The 17,628-nt window shown below is 34.9% G+C and overlaps 2 protein-coding genes across 6 annotated transcripts in view; both read left to right on the forward strand.

Moving 5' to 3' along the window:
- LOC149774522 (eukaryotic translation initiation factor 4 gamma 3-like) overlaps nt 1-4,530 on the forward strand; it is a 61,974-nt gene extending 57,444 nt beyond the window's left edge. Inside the window, exon 22 of the mRNA XM_089945282.1 lies at nt 400-4,530. Within this exon, the coding sequence (XP_089801408.1) occupies nt 400-578 (179 nt within the window). The 3' untranslated portion in view covers nt 579-4,530. The remainder of the gene's footprint in view (nt 1-399) is intronic.
- Nucleotides 1-17,628, forward strand: part of LOC149774518 (uncharacterized) — a 643,609-nt gene that overhangs the window by 211,564 nt on the left and 414,417 nt on the right. The window lies entirely within an intron of this gene.

Here is a 17,628-nt window from a genome sequence, read left to right on the forward strand (position 1 = left end):
AATTATTTTTTTATTTTGGCAATTTTGTTTCTTCTCAAAACATTACATTGTTATTATATAAAAAGTACTAAGCACTTCAAGTACTGGGCTAAACCTGCTCAATTAGACGCACAAATCATTTAGGGAATTCTTTCTTTTTTAAATGTTTTTTAATCCCATGGTGTCATTGGTGGGGAAGTGCTAGAGTCAGCAGTGAACAACAGACGGTTGGCCAACTTGAAACACCCATTTATTTTGTTGGCCTTAGAGAACATTTGTTTCCAGTATATTACTGTGGTTTTATGAACATACTTATGTTGCACAAATTGGACAGTGTGTTGCGCAGGCAGGTGTGCTAGAATAAGGTATCTATACATTTACTTGGGCAAATAATTAATAAATCACTGTTATGATTTCCAGGTGTATTGCGGGAGCTGTTTGATATACTGTACGATGAAGACATTATTTCAGAGGATGCCTTTAATAAATGGAAGAAAAGTGAGGACCCTCGGGAACAAGAGGGCAAAGGTGTGGCTATGAAACAAGTTGCTCAGTTCTTTACATGGCTCAGAGAGGCAGAGGACGATGGAGAAAGCTGAGGTTAAGTTTCATTTAGGCCATAACAGTATATGCAGAGCAATGTATTAATGTTACAAGTTTTTATTGAATACAGTAAAACTCCTGCTTTGTTTTCTACATAATTTATTAAAAGTTACTAGAAATCAACCAAAATGGATATATATATATATATATATATATATATATATATATATATATATATATATATATACACTGTATTTTTTGTTACTTTTCTGAAATTGTTTTTGTTTTCTGCAAACTGGATTTGAGTACCCATTTGCTTGCTGATCATTATTTTTTATTCATGGATATGTGCAACAGTCTTGAACTAGTATCTGATTGCATGTATAGTTTATTATGCTTGTACCAACTTTTGCCACCAATCCTGGCAGTATACTGTACACGCCAACCATTCATGATTTTGTGGAATTGTTACAAAGTTTTAGTGCCAATTTTGCATTTGGAAATATATTTATGGAATTTGGGGAAAATCAAAATGTTGATGGGATACACTTTAAACAGATTTATGTGTGGACATGGGAATGGACTAGAGTTTGTTGGCATGAATATGAAACGCTGGTACATAAAATTTAGTTTCCAAATGTGAAAACAATACCTATCAAAAATCCAGACAAATTTCAAGTAAGTGAATAATGACACAGATGAGATGGATTCAGATGGTTCATGAGGACCAATGCTGATGGTCTTGGTTCTGGCCACATGTTCGAAGAATTCGAGTTCTGGAATGGGAGGAAATGGACAGACCATTTACTGCTATTGGACTTGTGTTGTTTCTTTGTATAAATATATGTAGGCTGATGCATAGGTTTGTTACTTTTAATGAATATACTTTTTCTTCTGGAATGGCTGCTTCTGCAAAATGAACACTTGGATTCCTGATAAGCATCCAATCAGATTGGCAACTCTGTTCATTTGGTTACCCCTTTCATCCATGAAAATGGACACGTTAGAGCTATCGTCAAAACGGGACTTCAGGTTGAAACATTCAAGCAGTGGATCCTCATGGAAATTCATACAGTAGATCACGTTCCTGAAAAAGTGAGAACTTTGGATAAGCCTTAGATGTTAAAAGGATGAACATTTTTATTCTTGAACAAGTGGAACTGTTTCATGTAGAAGAAAAACAATTCTGTTGCTTCAGTCAGTTCTCCAAGAGTCTTCAAGATTTTATTAAGCTCAGCAACTGCTACAGCAGTTACTTGGGACATGTTCTTGTCCACCAGTGGGGGACACGACAGTTATTTGTGAGGCATGAACTTGTCCATTGTAAATGTGTTGACTGCAACTACAGTTATTTATGATGGATTTGCTTGTCAGTTGGAATAGCATTTAAATATGTTTATTGTACCAAGCACTGATATATTTACCATGTACATGGGCTTGCTTGTGTATGCATCTTCTCCTTAATTTATTATAACTTATTAAAAATATTTGTACATTGTACACATAAGATTGTTTTCACTGCAACTACATAATACTTTTTTTTACTTTTTTATTTAGTGTTGTCCATCCATACCCATGTACATTTGTATTGGCTTACTTTAAAGGGAACTCAACCCTGTGTATTATGTCTTTGTAATTCCATGAATTTCCTTGGAAATTTAAATCCCATAATCTGGAAGGATTGCAATACTGTGATTTTATATTGTTATCTTCTGCAGAGATTTTTTGGGAAATATATAAAAATAGATTTTTGCAGGATTATATCATCCTTATAGATGTTGTTAAATGGAATTATCCCACAAGTCAATGAATCTTTTTTAATGCTATATTGTCTATACTTGAAGATCTGCAACATATTTTAACACTGCAACAAAATATATGCTATGTTATGGGATAAATATATGTGATGTCTTAACCTAATGAGACTTTTTTTGTTGCCCTCCATATCGTTATATTTTGGATGAGGTCAAAGGTTATTAGTTAACGGTAAATGTTAATCTATCTACTTTGTCATGAAAAACGATATATTTGTCAAAGATTGGACTCAATTTCTTGTCCTCTTATCATTTGCATAAATTGCTACAGAATTGTTAGGGTAGAAACTATTGATGTAAATATTAATGTGTAAATATACAGGATACTGTTGGATTGGCTGTAACTGATTATAAGAGAAGTTGTCCAAGTTTGCATAAATTCTGCATAAATTTCAATGCACAATCATCTTTGAATAAAGTAAATTGGCATATAATCACTTTCCAATTTCTGCTGCAAAATATTCATAAAAATATGCTAGTCTGTTACTATAAAGAGTGAGATTTACAGAATCTGGTTTTCAAAGCTGACAGTAACATTCATAAATCTTTGGAATAAAGAATATTTGTTTTGATAAAGCTTAAAATTATAGTGGTAACTATATACATAAACAGATTTTGCGTTTATCAGGAGGAAAAAATTGGTCGGATCTGTTTCACAAGAAATTCAATGGCAAACAGTTAGGGGTGATGTGAACGTCATATCTAATTAAAAATATGAACAATGCTGTAGCCAAAATTTCTATTTCAATGTGGAATGAATATGCTTTCTATGTTTAAGTAAATATTTTTTCTTTAATAGCTAGTATTGTTGTTTATGTGAACCTGTATACTTGAAATTTTGTGTTCATGATTGCATTACAATGAAAAAATATCTGTTATGTTTAATTGTTTCTTCAAGTATAAATTGTATCTGATTTAATTAATGTTTGACATTTATGTAGAAAATATATTTGGTAGGTTGGTACTTTTTTGTGATGCAAGAATACCCCGACGTTTCATTTCCAAAGAATCGTGACATTAGCACCAACGTAAGATTTTTCCTGAGGTGACAACAGTTGTATCGTATTCACTTAATGAAAGCACATGCGATATTGCATTTGGCTGCAAGGCACTGATTTCATACAAATTTTCAGTCATGTTTGGCAAATTTAAATTGGCATTTACTCAGTAGATAATTATGGGTTGCTTCATAATCATTAGTGTAATGATTTAGCTTTTTTATTGCTAATTTATCATCAGCACTAACTTTGCAGGATGAAATTAAACTGTAAATTCACAGAGATTAATGCCATATATATATATATATATATATATATATATATATATATATATATATATATATATATATACTTGTTAATGGGACTATGCATAAACCTAATAGATATAGTCTTGTCACAAGTTCTGCTGTTTCGAATCTTCACAGATCTATGTGCTGAAATCTCAAGTGAACATTGTTGGTTAATATATGCATGGATTGCCATTGATGGAAAGCCAAACGATTATATACGCTGTGTGGGCAAACGTTCTGCCACTTTATCAAATAGATTCATTACCTATTAACTTTTACTTCCATGAAATGTAAAAGCATGTGGACATTTAGTTAACTCACATGCCTCAGCTGGTTTTGCTAGAGATAATTGGAACTATGTATCAGTCCTTGATTCTAAACTGAACCAACAGGGTTGGTGCTATAGTATTGTTCTATATGCAATTGATAATTATACAAGAGTGTGTGGGATAATGCTATATGCAACAAGCTTCCGTTATATTTATGTTATAAATGTTAAGTATACTTGCATGGGTTCAGCTTCACAACAGATACTAAAAAAACTTTGCCTGTTTGAAATGCTGTATATATAGTAATTCATATTAATAAATGCTTCTATGAAGAAAAAAAGATGACGTTGGGGGATTCCATCACAGTATAATTGTAATGAAATAGTTTTCCCTCGTCTTTTTATACCGTCTGCTTTATGTTGTGAATGTTGCATCTGTTCCGTTTGCCTTTAAAATGATCATGTGCAAGTTTGATGAGGGTGATAATGATAATTAGTAATGCAAATTAAATATTATGATAACTGATCATTGTTCATTCGATTAAAACTTTCAGAGCTCTCATCACATGAAGAACTTGTTTCTTTGCCACAAATTATGTACCCCTTCACCCCTGCTTAATAAAAATAATTTCATTATATTTTTAGTCCTTTCTGTTGGTGGGTTTTTCCCCCTTTTTTGTCAACTGCATTTCACCCATATTAACTTTTCGGAATCTGGTGAGGTGCTTCTTCTTGAAAAAGTAAGAAAGGAAGGACAAAGCATTAAGAGTACAATCTAGCACTTGTTCAATTGAAAGTTTAACCCAGCACCATTTTATTTCCTACTACATCTCATCCCACCACCACCACCCCTTTTTGTGTTGAAAAAGAGTAGTTTTTATGGACAGACCTGTTAATCTTGTGAGCACATTCGTGATTTGATTTTCAGTTTAATATCCTGGAAAACCCTAAATTTTTCGTAAGAAAGAAAGAAAAATGTGATTTATTGCGTATCTGTATCAAGTTCACATGCCTTTGTATCCAGAAATACTGAAAATTAGATTTAAAAACCGTCAAGGCCCAGTTGCTGAAAAAATTAAATTCAGATGAAAGTGGATTTGTATCTTGAGAAAATAAACGAATATGACTTGACTTTGTTGTTGATATTGTTTTGACACTTCATCCTTGGAACAGGGGCTGTGGCAGCCAAAATGGTAGAAAATTAGACAAGCAATGCAAGGGTTGTAGGTTTAATACCCACCCATGCTAGTCAATATGGCCTTAGGAAAACATATCTGCCAGCTATGATGAGTGGACTGCAGGTTTTAACTAAAATGATCCTTAAAATAGGGACTTGTGGATTAAAAACAATAATTCAGGAAATTAGATTGTTGCAGTAAAATCTGGATACTGGCTTGTCATCGTTTGGTTTGGATCCAGGTTTTATTTTAGATTTAGTGTAGTTGGTCTGGTAAACAAGTGTACCTCTGAAACTTTAAATTGCACATATATTTTATGCAAAAATTATCCTTTATAAAGCTGTTGCTTATATAATTTATAACAAAAAACAAGTGATGCAGTTTGATAAAAGGGAAAATAAGCAGTTAGTACAGAAGAACAAAAATGAATATTAAGAATCTTGGGGAAGAAAAGTAGAAAGAGCAACAATTGTGTTTATTGGATGTGTTGAATTTAGTATGTCTCAAGTTGCTAGATGTGATCGCTGTTATGTGAAATAGGAAAAAATCCAAGAATTGCATCATAGGGTTTGGAACTGCAATTTGTGAAACTACTGGAGGTAATGAAGGCCATGATGTACTTTACAAATTTTTTAGTTGAGAATAATGTTGATTTTTGTTGCCTTAGTCATAAATTTTACTTCTGAAATGCTTTAATGCATGTTTTCTAACTTTAAAAATAAATTCAGTTCATTATATTTAGTTACACCTTACCAAAAACTGGTCTTGTTAAGGTTGGTAGATCTTAGAAAGAGAATAAGGTTGACTGTTGTGGCATGAGTCATAAATTTTACTTCTGAAATGTTTTAATGCATGTTTTCCAACTTTACAAATCAGTTCATTATATTTTGTTACTCTTCACCGGAAACTGGTCTTGTTAAGGTTGGTAGATCTGGGAAAGGTTCTTAGCTTCCATTTTGTCATCATGATGCAGCCAACTATGTGTTGAGTGCAAATGATTCCAATCTAGCAGCCAGCCTTGTATATTTTGAAAGGTGTATCACAACATTATTTTGTAGTTTATATTGTGCTGGGGCAAGTAAGGTGCCTTGCCTAGGGACAAATGGTATAAAAATTAAACTTTTATTGCGATATCGATTGAACATGTCTTAGAATGATTTAAAAAAAAATTAAAACTAGAAAATATAAATAGTGGTATGGGGGTCTACTTCCAGCATTAGGTTAAGATATTATACTTTTAAATAGTGGTGTTTTAATAGCTGATCTGATCTTATTTTATGTATTTAAAACGAGCTTAAATCAAATTTATTTGGGCAAACCTAAATTCAATACGGTTTGGTATTAGTACTTAAAAAGTACATTTTCTATCACAAAAACAGACTGGAAAATGCCGTTATAAAGGCACCAATAGAAACTTTTTGTTTATGTTTAAATTTATTTAAATAGCCCATACCAGTATGAGAAATATTTGTTCATAGTTATGGCTACATGTTTTTATTACTTAATTTCATAGACGTTTTAATGACTTGCCTCTATCTACAGTGTTTGATGGTGTTGTTTCCTACTTTATTCAGTATCTCGTTTTGTGAAGGTCAACAGGTTGTCCTACAACTGGAAATGGGTGTGGGTGACTATACCTGCAGTTAGGGAAACAGAATATGCAATGAAACAAAAGTTTTTTAACACCATTTTCAGCGATGTGTAGTCTCAGAAATAAAAAGGACTAGAATGTAGAGGAATAAAATTATTTTACAGTTCTATGATCACGAAAGACACTGAGGATGGTCACAGTGAAATACTCAAAATGTGAACTACAATGACCGTTGAACAGATGGGATACCGGAACGTCTGATGTCATAGTTAGAAGGTGTCACATACAATATTGTATGATGGGTAAGGTTTGCTGTGTTTAAAAGTCATAACCACGATTCAATATTTTTAAGTTTCTATTACTTAAATTCTCTGATACATTTTTGTATACATTTACGACCTAAATGGATGCGTTACATACCATATTGGAGATCCTATCATCAAAAAGAAATGTCAAGGACCATTATTTTAGTATTCTCTTTCCACTTTGTAGTTTTAAAGCCATTTGAAGTTAAAGGATAATTAAGTTTACATTAATCATCATAAGATCCGTTTCGTGCCACATTTAGAATGCCATCAAGGTCAAGATCTCTAATTCACATTGGTTTTTCCATAACAATTTCTGTACAGCACCGTTACTTCAAAAGTACGTGAGATTAATGGACTAAACTCTGCATTTACACAAAAGAGCCATATTTGAAGTGCCATCCTCAAGAATGAGGTCATTAATCAATATTTTAGTTGCCCTTCAAACTTTCCCTCCTGCGCTACAACGTTTAAGCCATTTAGGATCTAAGGATGAAACTCTATTAAAATAGTATTATATCAGCAGCTATTGTTGCAATGCAATAACTTGTCCAGTATAATTAGTCCATTATCCAAGTAGAATTGGAAGGTCAAAATCGTAAAGAATACGATCCCAGTCTGACTTCTTAGTCAGATGCAACATACCATATCCCGGATGCAGTTCCCACCAAGTAAGATACGTTCATGAGTATTCGTGATACCAAGAAGAAACACTACAATAATTTTAGTACTGCTCATCTAAACAATAGTGAAATATACAAGTTTGTTGAAATTCGTGAGGTTATAGACGATAACACTGTTGATTTCCTTGTTATATCGAAACTTTTTTCTTTTCTTCTTGTCTATGAGTAAAACCTCGAGAGGAAGGATCATACTGCCGATGGTGGTGGGATAATGACATGTATTTGATGAGATATCCCTGCAAGCAGGATGAAAGAACTAGAATCCGAGCACCTTGAGAAGATTACTTGTGAACTGTATTTAAAGGATTCTAAATGTTAATCCATGGCATGTATAGGCCCCCATCAATAAATGAAAATCATTTTTCGGATAATCTTGTAAAATTGCTTGACAACATTCTAGGAAAATGAGAAAACCTTATTATCATTGGTGACCAAAAATTTTATATGCAGGACCTTTCCAAATCCTGATCGCTACATGTTGCCTACTTAAAGAAGCCGCTGCTTTAAGAATGGATGTAATCTAGGGTTGTTCTCATTTTTACAAATAAACGTAGCCTGTGCATTAATACCTTAAATGTAACTACATGTACCAGTATTAGTGTAGTCCGAGTTTCTTCTGACCCTTGCCACCCCATTTTTGATATTTGGACATTTATTTTGGGGTGTAGGTTCAGAGTCCACTGCCTATCGAAAAGTTGGAATTCGCCGCATACTAACCGGCCTAGCAATCTTGAACGATCTTTGATCGTAAAGGTCATGGATGCCAGTACACTGTTACGCTTGCTCGAAGACTGAAGGAAGGCACGTGATGAAAACAATGTAGTTGCAACTGCCTCCTCATGATATTCTGATTTGCAAGATAAGGACTGATGGTTTGTCAAATGACTCCATGGGAGTCTTACTGAGCTATCTGTCAAATCAGGGGCAGCAAATCAAGTTGCATAGTGTCCTGAGTAGTTGGTCTGAAATTCAAAAGGCGTTCCTCAGGGATCGATCCCATGACCATTTCTTTTTAATGCTTTTATCTAGTTTATTAGATATGGCTCTTTATGTGACAATAAAGAGGAGAATACTTTGTCTTTTTCCTCATACGATTTTAACGCTGATAAACACACTTGAATTAGAATGGAATATTCAGATTGACTCTGTCGCTGCTAATAAATGCAAACCAATCCAAAAACGTTTATAGCTGCGGTTAAAAGCCATTCAGTATAAAACCTGTAGTTAACATAGTTGGTGCTGTCATACAATTTTGAAACTCCCTGTAATTGACATTGACTATCAACTGCAATTTGATTTACATGATAAAAATCTCAGTAGGAAAGCTTACAGGCAACTGTCTTGAAACATATTTGTCATAAGCTAACTAGACTCAACAAACTAACAATCATACAGACAGTTATCATCTCCAATTTCAATTTGCCCCTTAACGAGGTAAATCTTCAGCAACATGAACACTACTAAACTTGAAAAACAAAATACAAGAGCGTACCCAGTTTGGTGTATGATGACTTTACAAGCAGCTATCACAGACTTTTACTTATGGCAAACATGCCAACTCTGCAGGTGCACAGACTTCGGGTTATGGCTCTAGAGACTTTCAAAGTTCTCAATAAGCATGTTCCCCAAATGTTTCGACAATTTAATAAGTTTTAAACACAATAAATATAATATTAGATATTCAAAATAAAATAAAATAGATGTCCAAAGAATAAAAATCTCAACATTTGGCAAAAAAATCTTTTAGAAATGCAGCTGCCATTTCGTGAAATTGGGTACCAAGCCACGTTAGAGAGCAGTTGAACTTTAATTCATTTAGATCTTTATTTATGTCCTGGAAGTGCAAATACTCTAAATGTAATATCTGTAAATAATACTCCCCCTCCCAGAAATGATGACAGAAAATTTGAGTTTATGTTTTGTTTGTTTATCTGCCCATGTCCTATGTGAAAATCAAGTGCCCTACTGTTAGCTACTGTCTTTATAAGTAAAGCGTAAGCTGCATTGCAGCATGCGTTTTTAAGTCCTTATCTGCTGCTTCTGCATTTATTTTTAATTTATATTCTAATAATTTTTTAAAAATATCCTAATTACTAAATTCACTTTTATTCACTGACTTTTAAAATTCATTGTTTGCTCGTGTCATAAATCAAGCGTTGGACCATGGCCTAGTGGCTAGAGCTTCCGCCTCACATGCATCAGGTCACGGATTCAATCCACGGCCGAGTCATACAAAAAACTTATAAAAATGGTACTAGCAGTTGCTTCACTAGGTGCTCAGCATTAGAGGCTAGTGTTAGGACTGGACGGCCTAGTGTCAGGATAATGTGACTGGGTGGGACATGGCGCCACATGTGTGTGGCAGGCATGATGTCTCACTGGAAGACATCACAATAAACTGTCACACTGCAAACATCGTAGCGATATGACTGAGAAAACAAATTGTTAAAGCTACGTTCAAAACCCAATACACATATACACACAAAATCATGCAGGGTGTGTTTTCTCCAATTTTGTATTGATGTGTTATGATGAGTTTGTACGTAGGAACAACAAACTATCAGCGCCAACTTCGATCTTCTTTTCGACCCCGCCGTTTTAGGTCTACTTTTTGAGCCTTGGTACAGCTGAAAGAAACTCGTGGGTGCATACATAGACAGACGCAACAGTTCGGCTACGTCCACATTACAGGCTTGTTTAAGACGCGACATTTAGCTGAAAAGAATTATTAACTTGTTCTAAGTTTTTCAGCGTTATAACGCGTTTTATCAGTCACAGTTGCACGGTGTTAACAAGTCGCCTCAATCACTAGATAACAATCCATCCAGCGTCGTGACGCAGCTATGACGTTAGAAAATAGAACGAAACTGATGTCTCTGTTCTTATTAGTATCTTGCCATACCTTTCAACGGTTAAAAACCTTTGAGTGATTCCCATAGTTCAGACTAAACAACGTTGTGCTCCCTAATAATAATAATAATATCTTCATTATTTTTTTCAAATGGAGGCACTGACCGTTTTAATACTGCTTAAATATAAATTTAAAAAATGTAAAGACCCTTTTGTTAAAACTGCATTACTGTGAAAGTTTTGGTATATATTAAAAATGGATAAAAAAATCAATCCATTGATTTTAACCAGAGATTATAGTGGTATGTTTCTTGGTCTACTGTATATATTAGACCGAAAACATTGTCCCCATAAATGTATTTTATTCAAATACTAGTTATCATCCCCAAAAAATAATTAAAAAAATTCCTATGGGGACAGATTTACCAGTCCACGAAGAATTGATCAATTGTGGTTGTATCTTAATACTTATTGATGCTGTTCATAAGTCAGAGAGGTGAGGAATACATGCTTGTAGTGAAAAATAATCAAATGTATCCACAAAATTGAATGAACTTTGAAGACGGAGGACTAAAGACTTTTAAAATGTTCCAGTGAACTCATATTTCTGTCCAGTGTCAAGAGCGTCCGCCTTGGATGGGAGTGGTGGCGATTTCTAGCCACGACCGAGGTATACCAAACACTTATCAAAATAGAACTAGCGCTGAGCATTAGGAAGTTAGTACAGTGTATTAGGACTGGTCGGCTTGGTGTCATGACAATATGACTGGGTGGGACATGATACTATATGCCTGCGTCATGATGCCCAAGTGCTAGACGTCACAATGAACTGCCACACTGCAGACCTTGTAGTAATATGACTGGAAAATTGTTAAAGCTACGATAAAAGTCCAAAATCACACACACACACACACACATTTCTATAGGTATATAGAGGTAGCATAACTGTATAATATCTAATACAAGATGCAAAAGGTATGTAAACAAATCCAACTAGTAATCCAATTAAACAATATTATTATAATCATTTGTCTTTGTACATAAAAATTAATTGCCAGATAGACTGGGCAAGCTATAAAAAAAACTTGGCTGACAATTTTTTTTCCCATTCAGGCAACAAGACTTTCTTTATGTCAAGTAACAACAATTTATTTCCAGTCAGGCAGAAAAAATCTCAATAAAAGTTATAGTACTTACGTATTTGAAAGCAAGAACCATTTTGTGACTGAAATTGGAAAGAAAAAAAAATATATTGCCCAAACCATATCCATCGCGTTCCATAATTGATCTTCCATATCATTGCTATTGTTGCAACAATAGCACATTAGTAGGTAATCAGGTAATTCTGCCGTGCAAACATACTTTAAAAGCTTTTAAAGATGGTTACTTAGAGACAAATAAAAAAATCAAAAGATTGGCCATCTCATAAATTTCATTAAGTTTGATCCTTGGGCATGAATGTGGGTAATTAATGAATGGGATTAACATGGATGACTGTAAAAAATAAAATGTTTTACTTAAGGCTTATATAGGTACCATAGTAAGAAGTTGCACCATATATATGACAAATTTTGCATTTTGATTCCTGGGTGTTTTTTGGGGTGAGTGTGAGTAGCGATTGAGCTGCCTGTGTTTTTCTAGTTTCAGTTCTTACTTCATGCTTGGATCATTTGAAACCAGTCTTTGTGAAGTCTTTTGTGACGGAATTTAGTTTTAGCACATACTTTCCCACCAGACACACGCATACTTCTCAGCAACAGTTACATCTTATCTTCAGCCAGTGTCTGATTGTTTCCAGCAGCTAAGAGTTTTTATGCATGCTGTTTAATAGGGAAGGATGCACCCAGCTAACAATTCCACATTGCAGCAACGTTGCAGTAAGGTTGTGGCAACATAGTCATATAACATTGTGGCAACGTGATTTGGTGAACTTGTTGGAATATTGCTACAACGTTGTTGTGTAACGTTGTAAAATAACCTTCCTACAACATTCAAAACCTATATGGAAATCTGATGAAAGCTGCTTTTGTTTCTGAAACACACATTCCCTACTGCTGGCAAGAATGTCAAAACCACCAACATTGCAAAAATGTCAACATTACCATCCATCAAGGGGTTGCAAGAGCAGGAATTTCAAGACTGCCATTGTCACCATATTGGGTGTCAGTTCTGCACCATTTTCATTTATGACAAACCAAACATCACCAGTTATTTGACCATAATAATAATAGCAGCGATAATATGCCAGGGTACACTAATTGTTCCAACATTCTACAAACGCACTCTGCATGCAATGATGCAAGACAACTCTCACAAATTATTTCAAAGTCATATATAAAAATGCACTCTGCGCAATATAGAAATTCTTAACTATCTGTTCATACACTGAAAAAGAATCTTCGATAAAATAGTTGTTGTTGGGTTTAACGCCATTTTTCAGCACAAGATAGGCTATACATGACGGCCATTATTAATGATGGAGGAAGAACCCGGGAAAATCCCGGAAAGAACCACCAACCCACGAGAAGCTAGTGGCAAGCTTTCTCACATACCCACATTGTCTGAATCCGAGACTCGAACCGCCGCAGACAGAGGTGAAATGGCAGTGATCAGTAACGAAGAGCGCTTTAAACCACTCGGGGCCTCAGATAAAATAGTAAGGATACTTATTTAATAAAAATACATACGTTCATTCTGAAGTATGCAATCAGTTTCAGTGCAGGTGTTCTAACATAGTTTATATGCAAACGTTGCTTTCTGTTCATAGTATCGAATCCTCTTATTGGGTTATTATACTAACAGACATTACAGTAGGGCCATCCATTAGATTTAAATGTAGGTAAGTTGACAAAGTAGGCGGGGGTTTGGGAAGACCTACCCCAATGGGGATAAAAAAATTTTTTTTTTTTTTTAAAGTAACAAGGTGTAAAGTAAAAGTAGATGGGTAAATCACATGGCTTTTGCCTGATAAGGAATCCCCTGAATTTACAGACTGAAGGTTGAGACATTTGTTTTTAAGAGACAAAAATGATTTGGATTTGGATTTTTGTAATGTAGCTTTAACAATTTTTCAGTCATATCGCTACGATGTCTGCAGTGTGGCAGTTTATAGTGACGTCTAGCACTGGGGCATCATGCCACAGACATGTAGCATGATGTCCCACCCAGTCACATTATCTTGACAGCAGGCTGACTAGTACTAACACTAACCTCTTAATGCTGAGCAACTAGTGAGGCAGCTGTTAGTACCATTTTTGTAAGTCTTTGGTATGACTCGGCCAGGGTTCGAACCCATGACCTCCTGCTTCTGAGGCAGACGCTCTAACCACTAGGCCACCGGAGTGGTCAGACATAAATGAAAAAGGAAATAATACAACATCTATTTTAATATCACTTTTTGTTTATTTTCTAGATTTAATTAAGATTACGAATCAGAATCAGTCTTCTCCACCCTAAAGTGTATCTGTTTCTTCCTCTGCTCTGGCACCTGCAAATTAAATAATAATTTGCTTAAACAAAATTACATATCATCTAAGCACTGCTTTCATATTCAGAAGTCACATTTAACTAGCATTATGAAACTTTATGAAAGTTTTTCACTGCACTTGTGCTTCCCTTAATAGTGTTAAGCCAAGTCACAAGGTAACTTTGCATTTTCTTGTCATTTCAGGCAAGTGGATGGTGAAATCATTTTACGCAAAGATGAATTTATTTTGTCCAAATATTTCATGTGAATAAAAATTCCAAGTGGAAGCACTTGCCAGATCAGACAAGATGGATGTAAATTGTTAGCTGTACTCAAGGTTTGATAGTCCTGGGAACTATGATATGCTGATTTTGTTTTCGATTTAGAAATGCCTCCACTTTGTAAATACCATGCTTTGAAAGACAAAATTGAATCCAGTATTGATGAAATAAGAGTCAAATTGCTAACATTGTATTTTATCCCTCCATGTTGGTTGGGTGCATCTCCGATATGGCCTCCTCAATTTCATTTGCTTTCGCTTTGCCATTATTTTTCAAGCAGGCTTCTGCAAAAGTAACACAATATTTTAAAATAAGTTTCACAACAAAGGGTGCACTGCATTGTTCTAAATGCCAGTAATAATCAATGGAGTATTTATAAAACACGTACTTTGAAAGGTGGTCTCAAGTTCTTTCATATACATGTATTGCACTACGTGTATGTAGAAACTTGTAATACTATATCCATTTATTTAAAAATCTCTGGCGAGTTGCATGAAAAACAAACAATTGAAATCATGTCATACTTACTTGTCAAACCCCGGCATATCACATGCTCATGAAATGCTTTTTTCCCTTTATGTCCCTTTAGGCTATACTCTGATCAGAGTCTTTTTGTTCCTAGCTTTTTTCATCATACTGCAGACACTATCACCAATACCCGCCAAGGAAGCTCATGTAGTATATCTGAAAATAATAATAATAATAAAATAATAATAATATGACAAAATATGTTTTAATATAGTTCTTTTTTGCCCTGGTTTTGCATGCAAATTTGTTTGCTCAAACTTGAAACAATTTGCTAACACCATCTGGGCAACATAACGTACTAACAGCAATTATAAAATAAATTAACTACCGTAAATCACTTAACTTCATAAATGACGTTCACTCTAAGATTGAATTAAAATAGCCAAAAAATATGTAACAGTGTATATGTAGTAAAACACCTGTACATGTTCAAGCCTACATCCGTAAAACCTAATAGCTGACCACTACATGCCCCACCCCACCCCAATAATTATGAAGGCGTTACAGCACTTGTATGATGCTAATTGAGGTTCACAACAGAAAATAAAGGTTATAAACATGGTAACAGTTTTATTTGATAAAATAAGGCCACAAATTACCATCATCTTGGAGAGTTCGGGATTCTCCTCCAACCTCTGGCAAAGGCCCTCTAGTTCCTCCACTGAATCACATGGCATTGCAAGAATTTCTTCTGTATATTCTGTGTCTGGGCCTTGTGTATTAACTAAAACTTTCCTTAGGAGGGACAGCTGCTCCTGATGATTCTCAATACTTGTGTCCAGTTTCATAAGTACAATGAGCTGGAAATCTGTAAGAGATTTATGATACTGTAACGCCGTTTCAGGCTACAATAGTTTTGGGTCCTCCTGTCTTGCTTTTGATTAGAAAGAATAATACAAGACCGTATAGAATCAACATCGAAAGTATTTATTTGTAAATTACCTTAAGTACAAGAGCCGGTGTAAATGCAATTATTGAATGTCAATACAGTTACATATACATAGACATTTAAGACTTAATACCAGACTTATGTAAACCAGGGAATCCCGGGAGACAAAGGTGATCGACTCCCGTGGAGGAAGGTGCAATTGAGCTTCAAATATAATTGCACCTTCTCCACCTCTTTAACAGTATATTTGTGATGATTTATATCACACAGAATTCATGTTATGGAAGTACAAGAAAGAGTTGCTTAAGTCGGGGCGGTGAAGAAGGTGAAGTATTAACCTTCAGGTGTTGAAGGTGATGAGTATCGTAAGGTGAAGATGCAACGTGAGTTCGCCTTCTAATGAAGGTGAAGAGTGACGGTTTAGTAGCGTTAATATACTTATATATCAGTTCCTGAGGGAACAATTTGTAGGTTTCCCAGGATTATATATATCGTAATGATCTCTTGCCTTCACTTACATAGGTTAATCGCGGTGATAATTCACCAAAAGGTGAAATCATATCAACCAACACAGTAGCAGATGTCACCTCATGAATAATAAATAACTTCTGGAATTCCCCGTAATGTCAAGCAAGCATATCAAATTTCATTAGAACTAACCACTGCAACTTGACTATGTTTATCCAACATAGCTTGAGACATTACATAATAGCTGAAATGGGTACAACGTCACCCTATGCTTTACTTCCGTCTTGTCGGAACGCTGGACAAGATAACAGTGAATCCCTACATTACATGTATGTGGTGCTATTTATAGGAAAAGGTCATGTGTCCAATAGCCAATCAGATTCCATAGCGCTCACTGACCAAAAGAGTGCAAATGGCAGATTAGTACGTATTTTGACGGCAAGTGCACATCAAAACATTGGAATTATGGAATAATTTGACAATGTCCTGGTGGAATTATACATGATACAAGGTAATTTCATTAAACTGCTGTGACTAACATGCAAAATATGCACAAAATATTCATACAAGGTTACAATACATACCGAATCTGTTTATCACATCGTGTCAAAACATCTTGAGTCAGTGTGTTCCAATACACAATGCAGGTAACAAAATTCACTTACTAAACGCAGAAAGACGTGTCCTAGAAAAGCACATTATACCTATTACCATACATAAAGCACACCTCTCATCTAGGAAATGATGCATAGTAATTACATTGTAAATTCGAAATGGAGGTAATGTTCATTACATTACCATAATAAGCATCTGTTTTGAAAGATCATAATCATTAGGGTTACTATAGTCTGATAATACAAACCCGTTTGTTTGTACCCCCTGCTGATTTAAATAATGGAAACCTTTAATGTGATAAAAAGTGCAAGGAGCTTAGTCAATTCATTCACTGATTTATAGTTTTTAACCTGACTCTGACTAGTAGAGACGCCCTAACACCGCCATATTATGCACGTTTCACGCTTAACGGAAGTTTTCAGTGTAATAGACGGACATGCTCGGATCCATTTCCAGTTTCTGAACAAGTCCAATTTCAGCAAAGGGGTGTATAACGACTATAGATGTACATACATATGTCATCTGCTTCCGATATTTACAGTGTCGAATCAAGCAAAGGAAAATAATGACAACTACAAATTTGCTTTTCATGTGAATTTAACAGGCGGTTTAATTTCTATGTTCATATATGCAGAGGGATATAATTACAAATTCTCAATGTTATGTAATTTACGCAATTATTCAGCAGTTACCGAACATGATGAACTACGGCATTATGTTGTCTGGTGGAAATAAACTAGCCTATAATTTACGCAATATGGCGCCGTGTTACGACAGTTAGTATGGAAAGTCCGTTAAGCATGAAATGGTGTAGCTACGATGTCGTAGCCTCAACTTGATTTGTTGTGGTTGAGGTAGGAGTAAGGGTACTAATATTAGTAC

This window comes from Sinohyriopsis cumingii, unplaced genomic scaffold, assembly GCF_028554795.1.
Source record: "Sinohyriopsis cumingii isolate HCF-2022 unplaced genomic scaffold, ASM2855479v2 utg000229l, whole genome shotgun sequence".
NCBI classification, from domain to species: Eukaryota; Metazoa; Mollusca; class Bivalvia; order Unionida; family Unionidae; genus Sinohyriopsis; species Sinohyriopsis cumingii.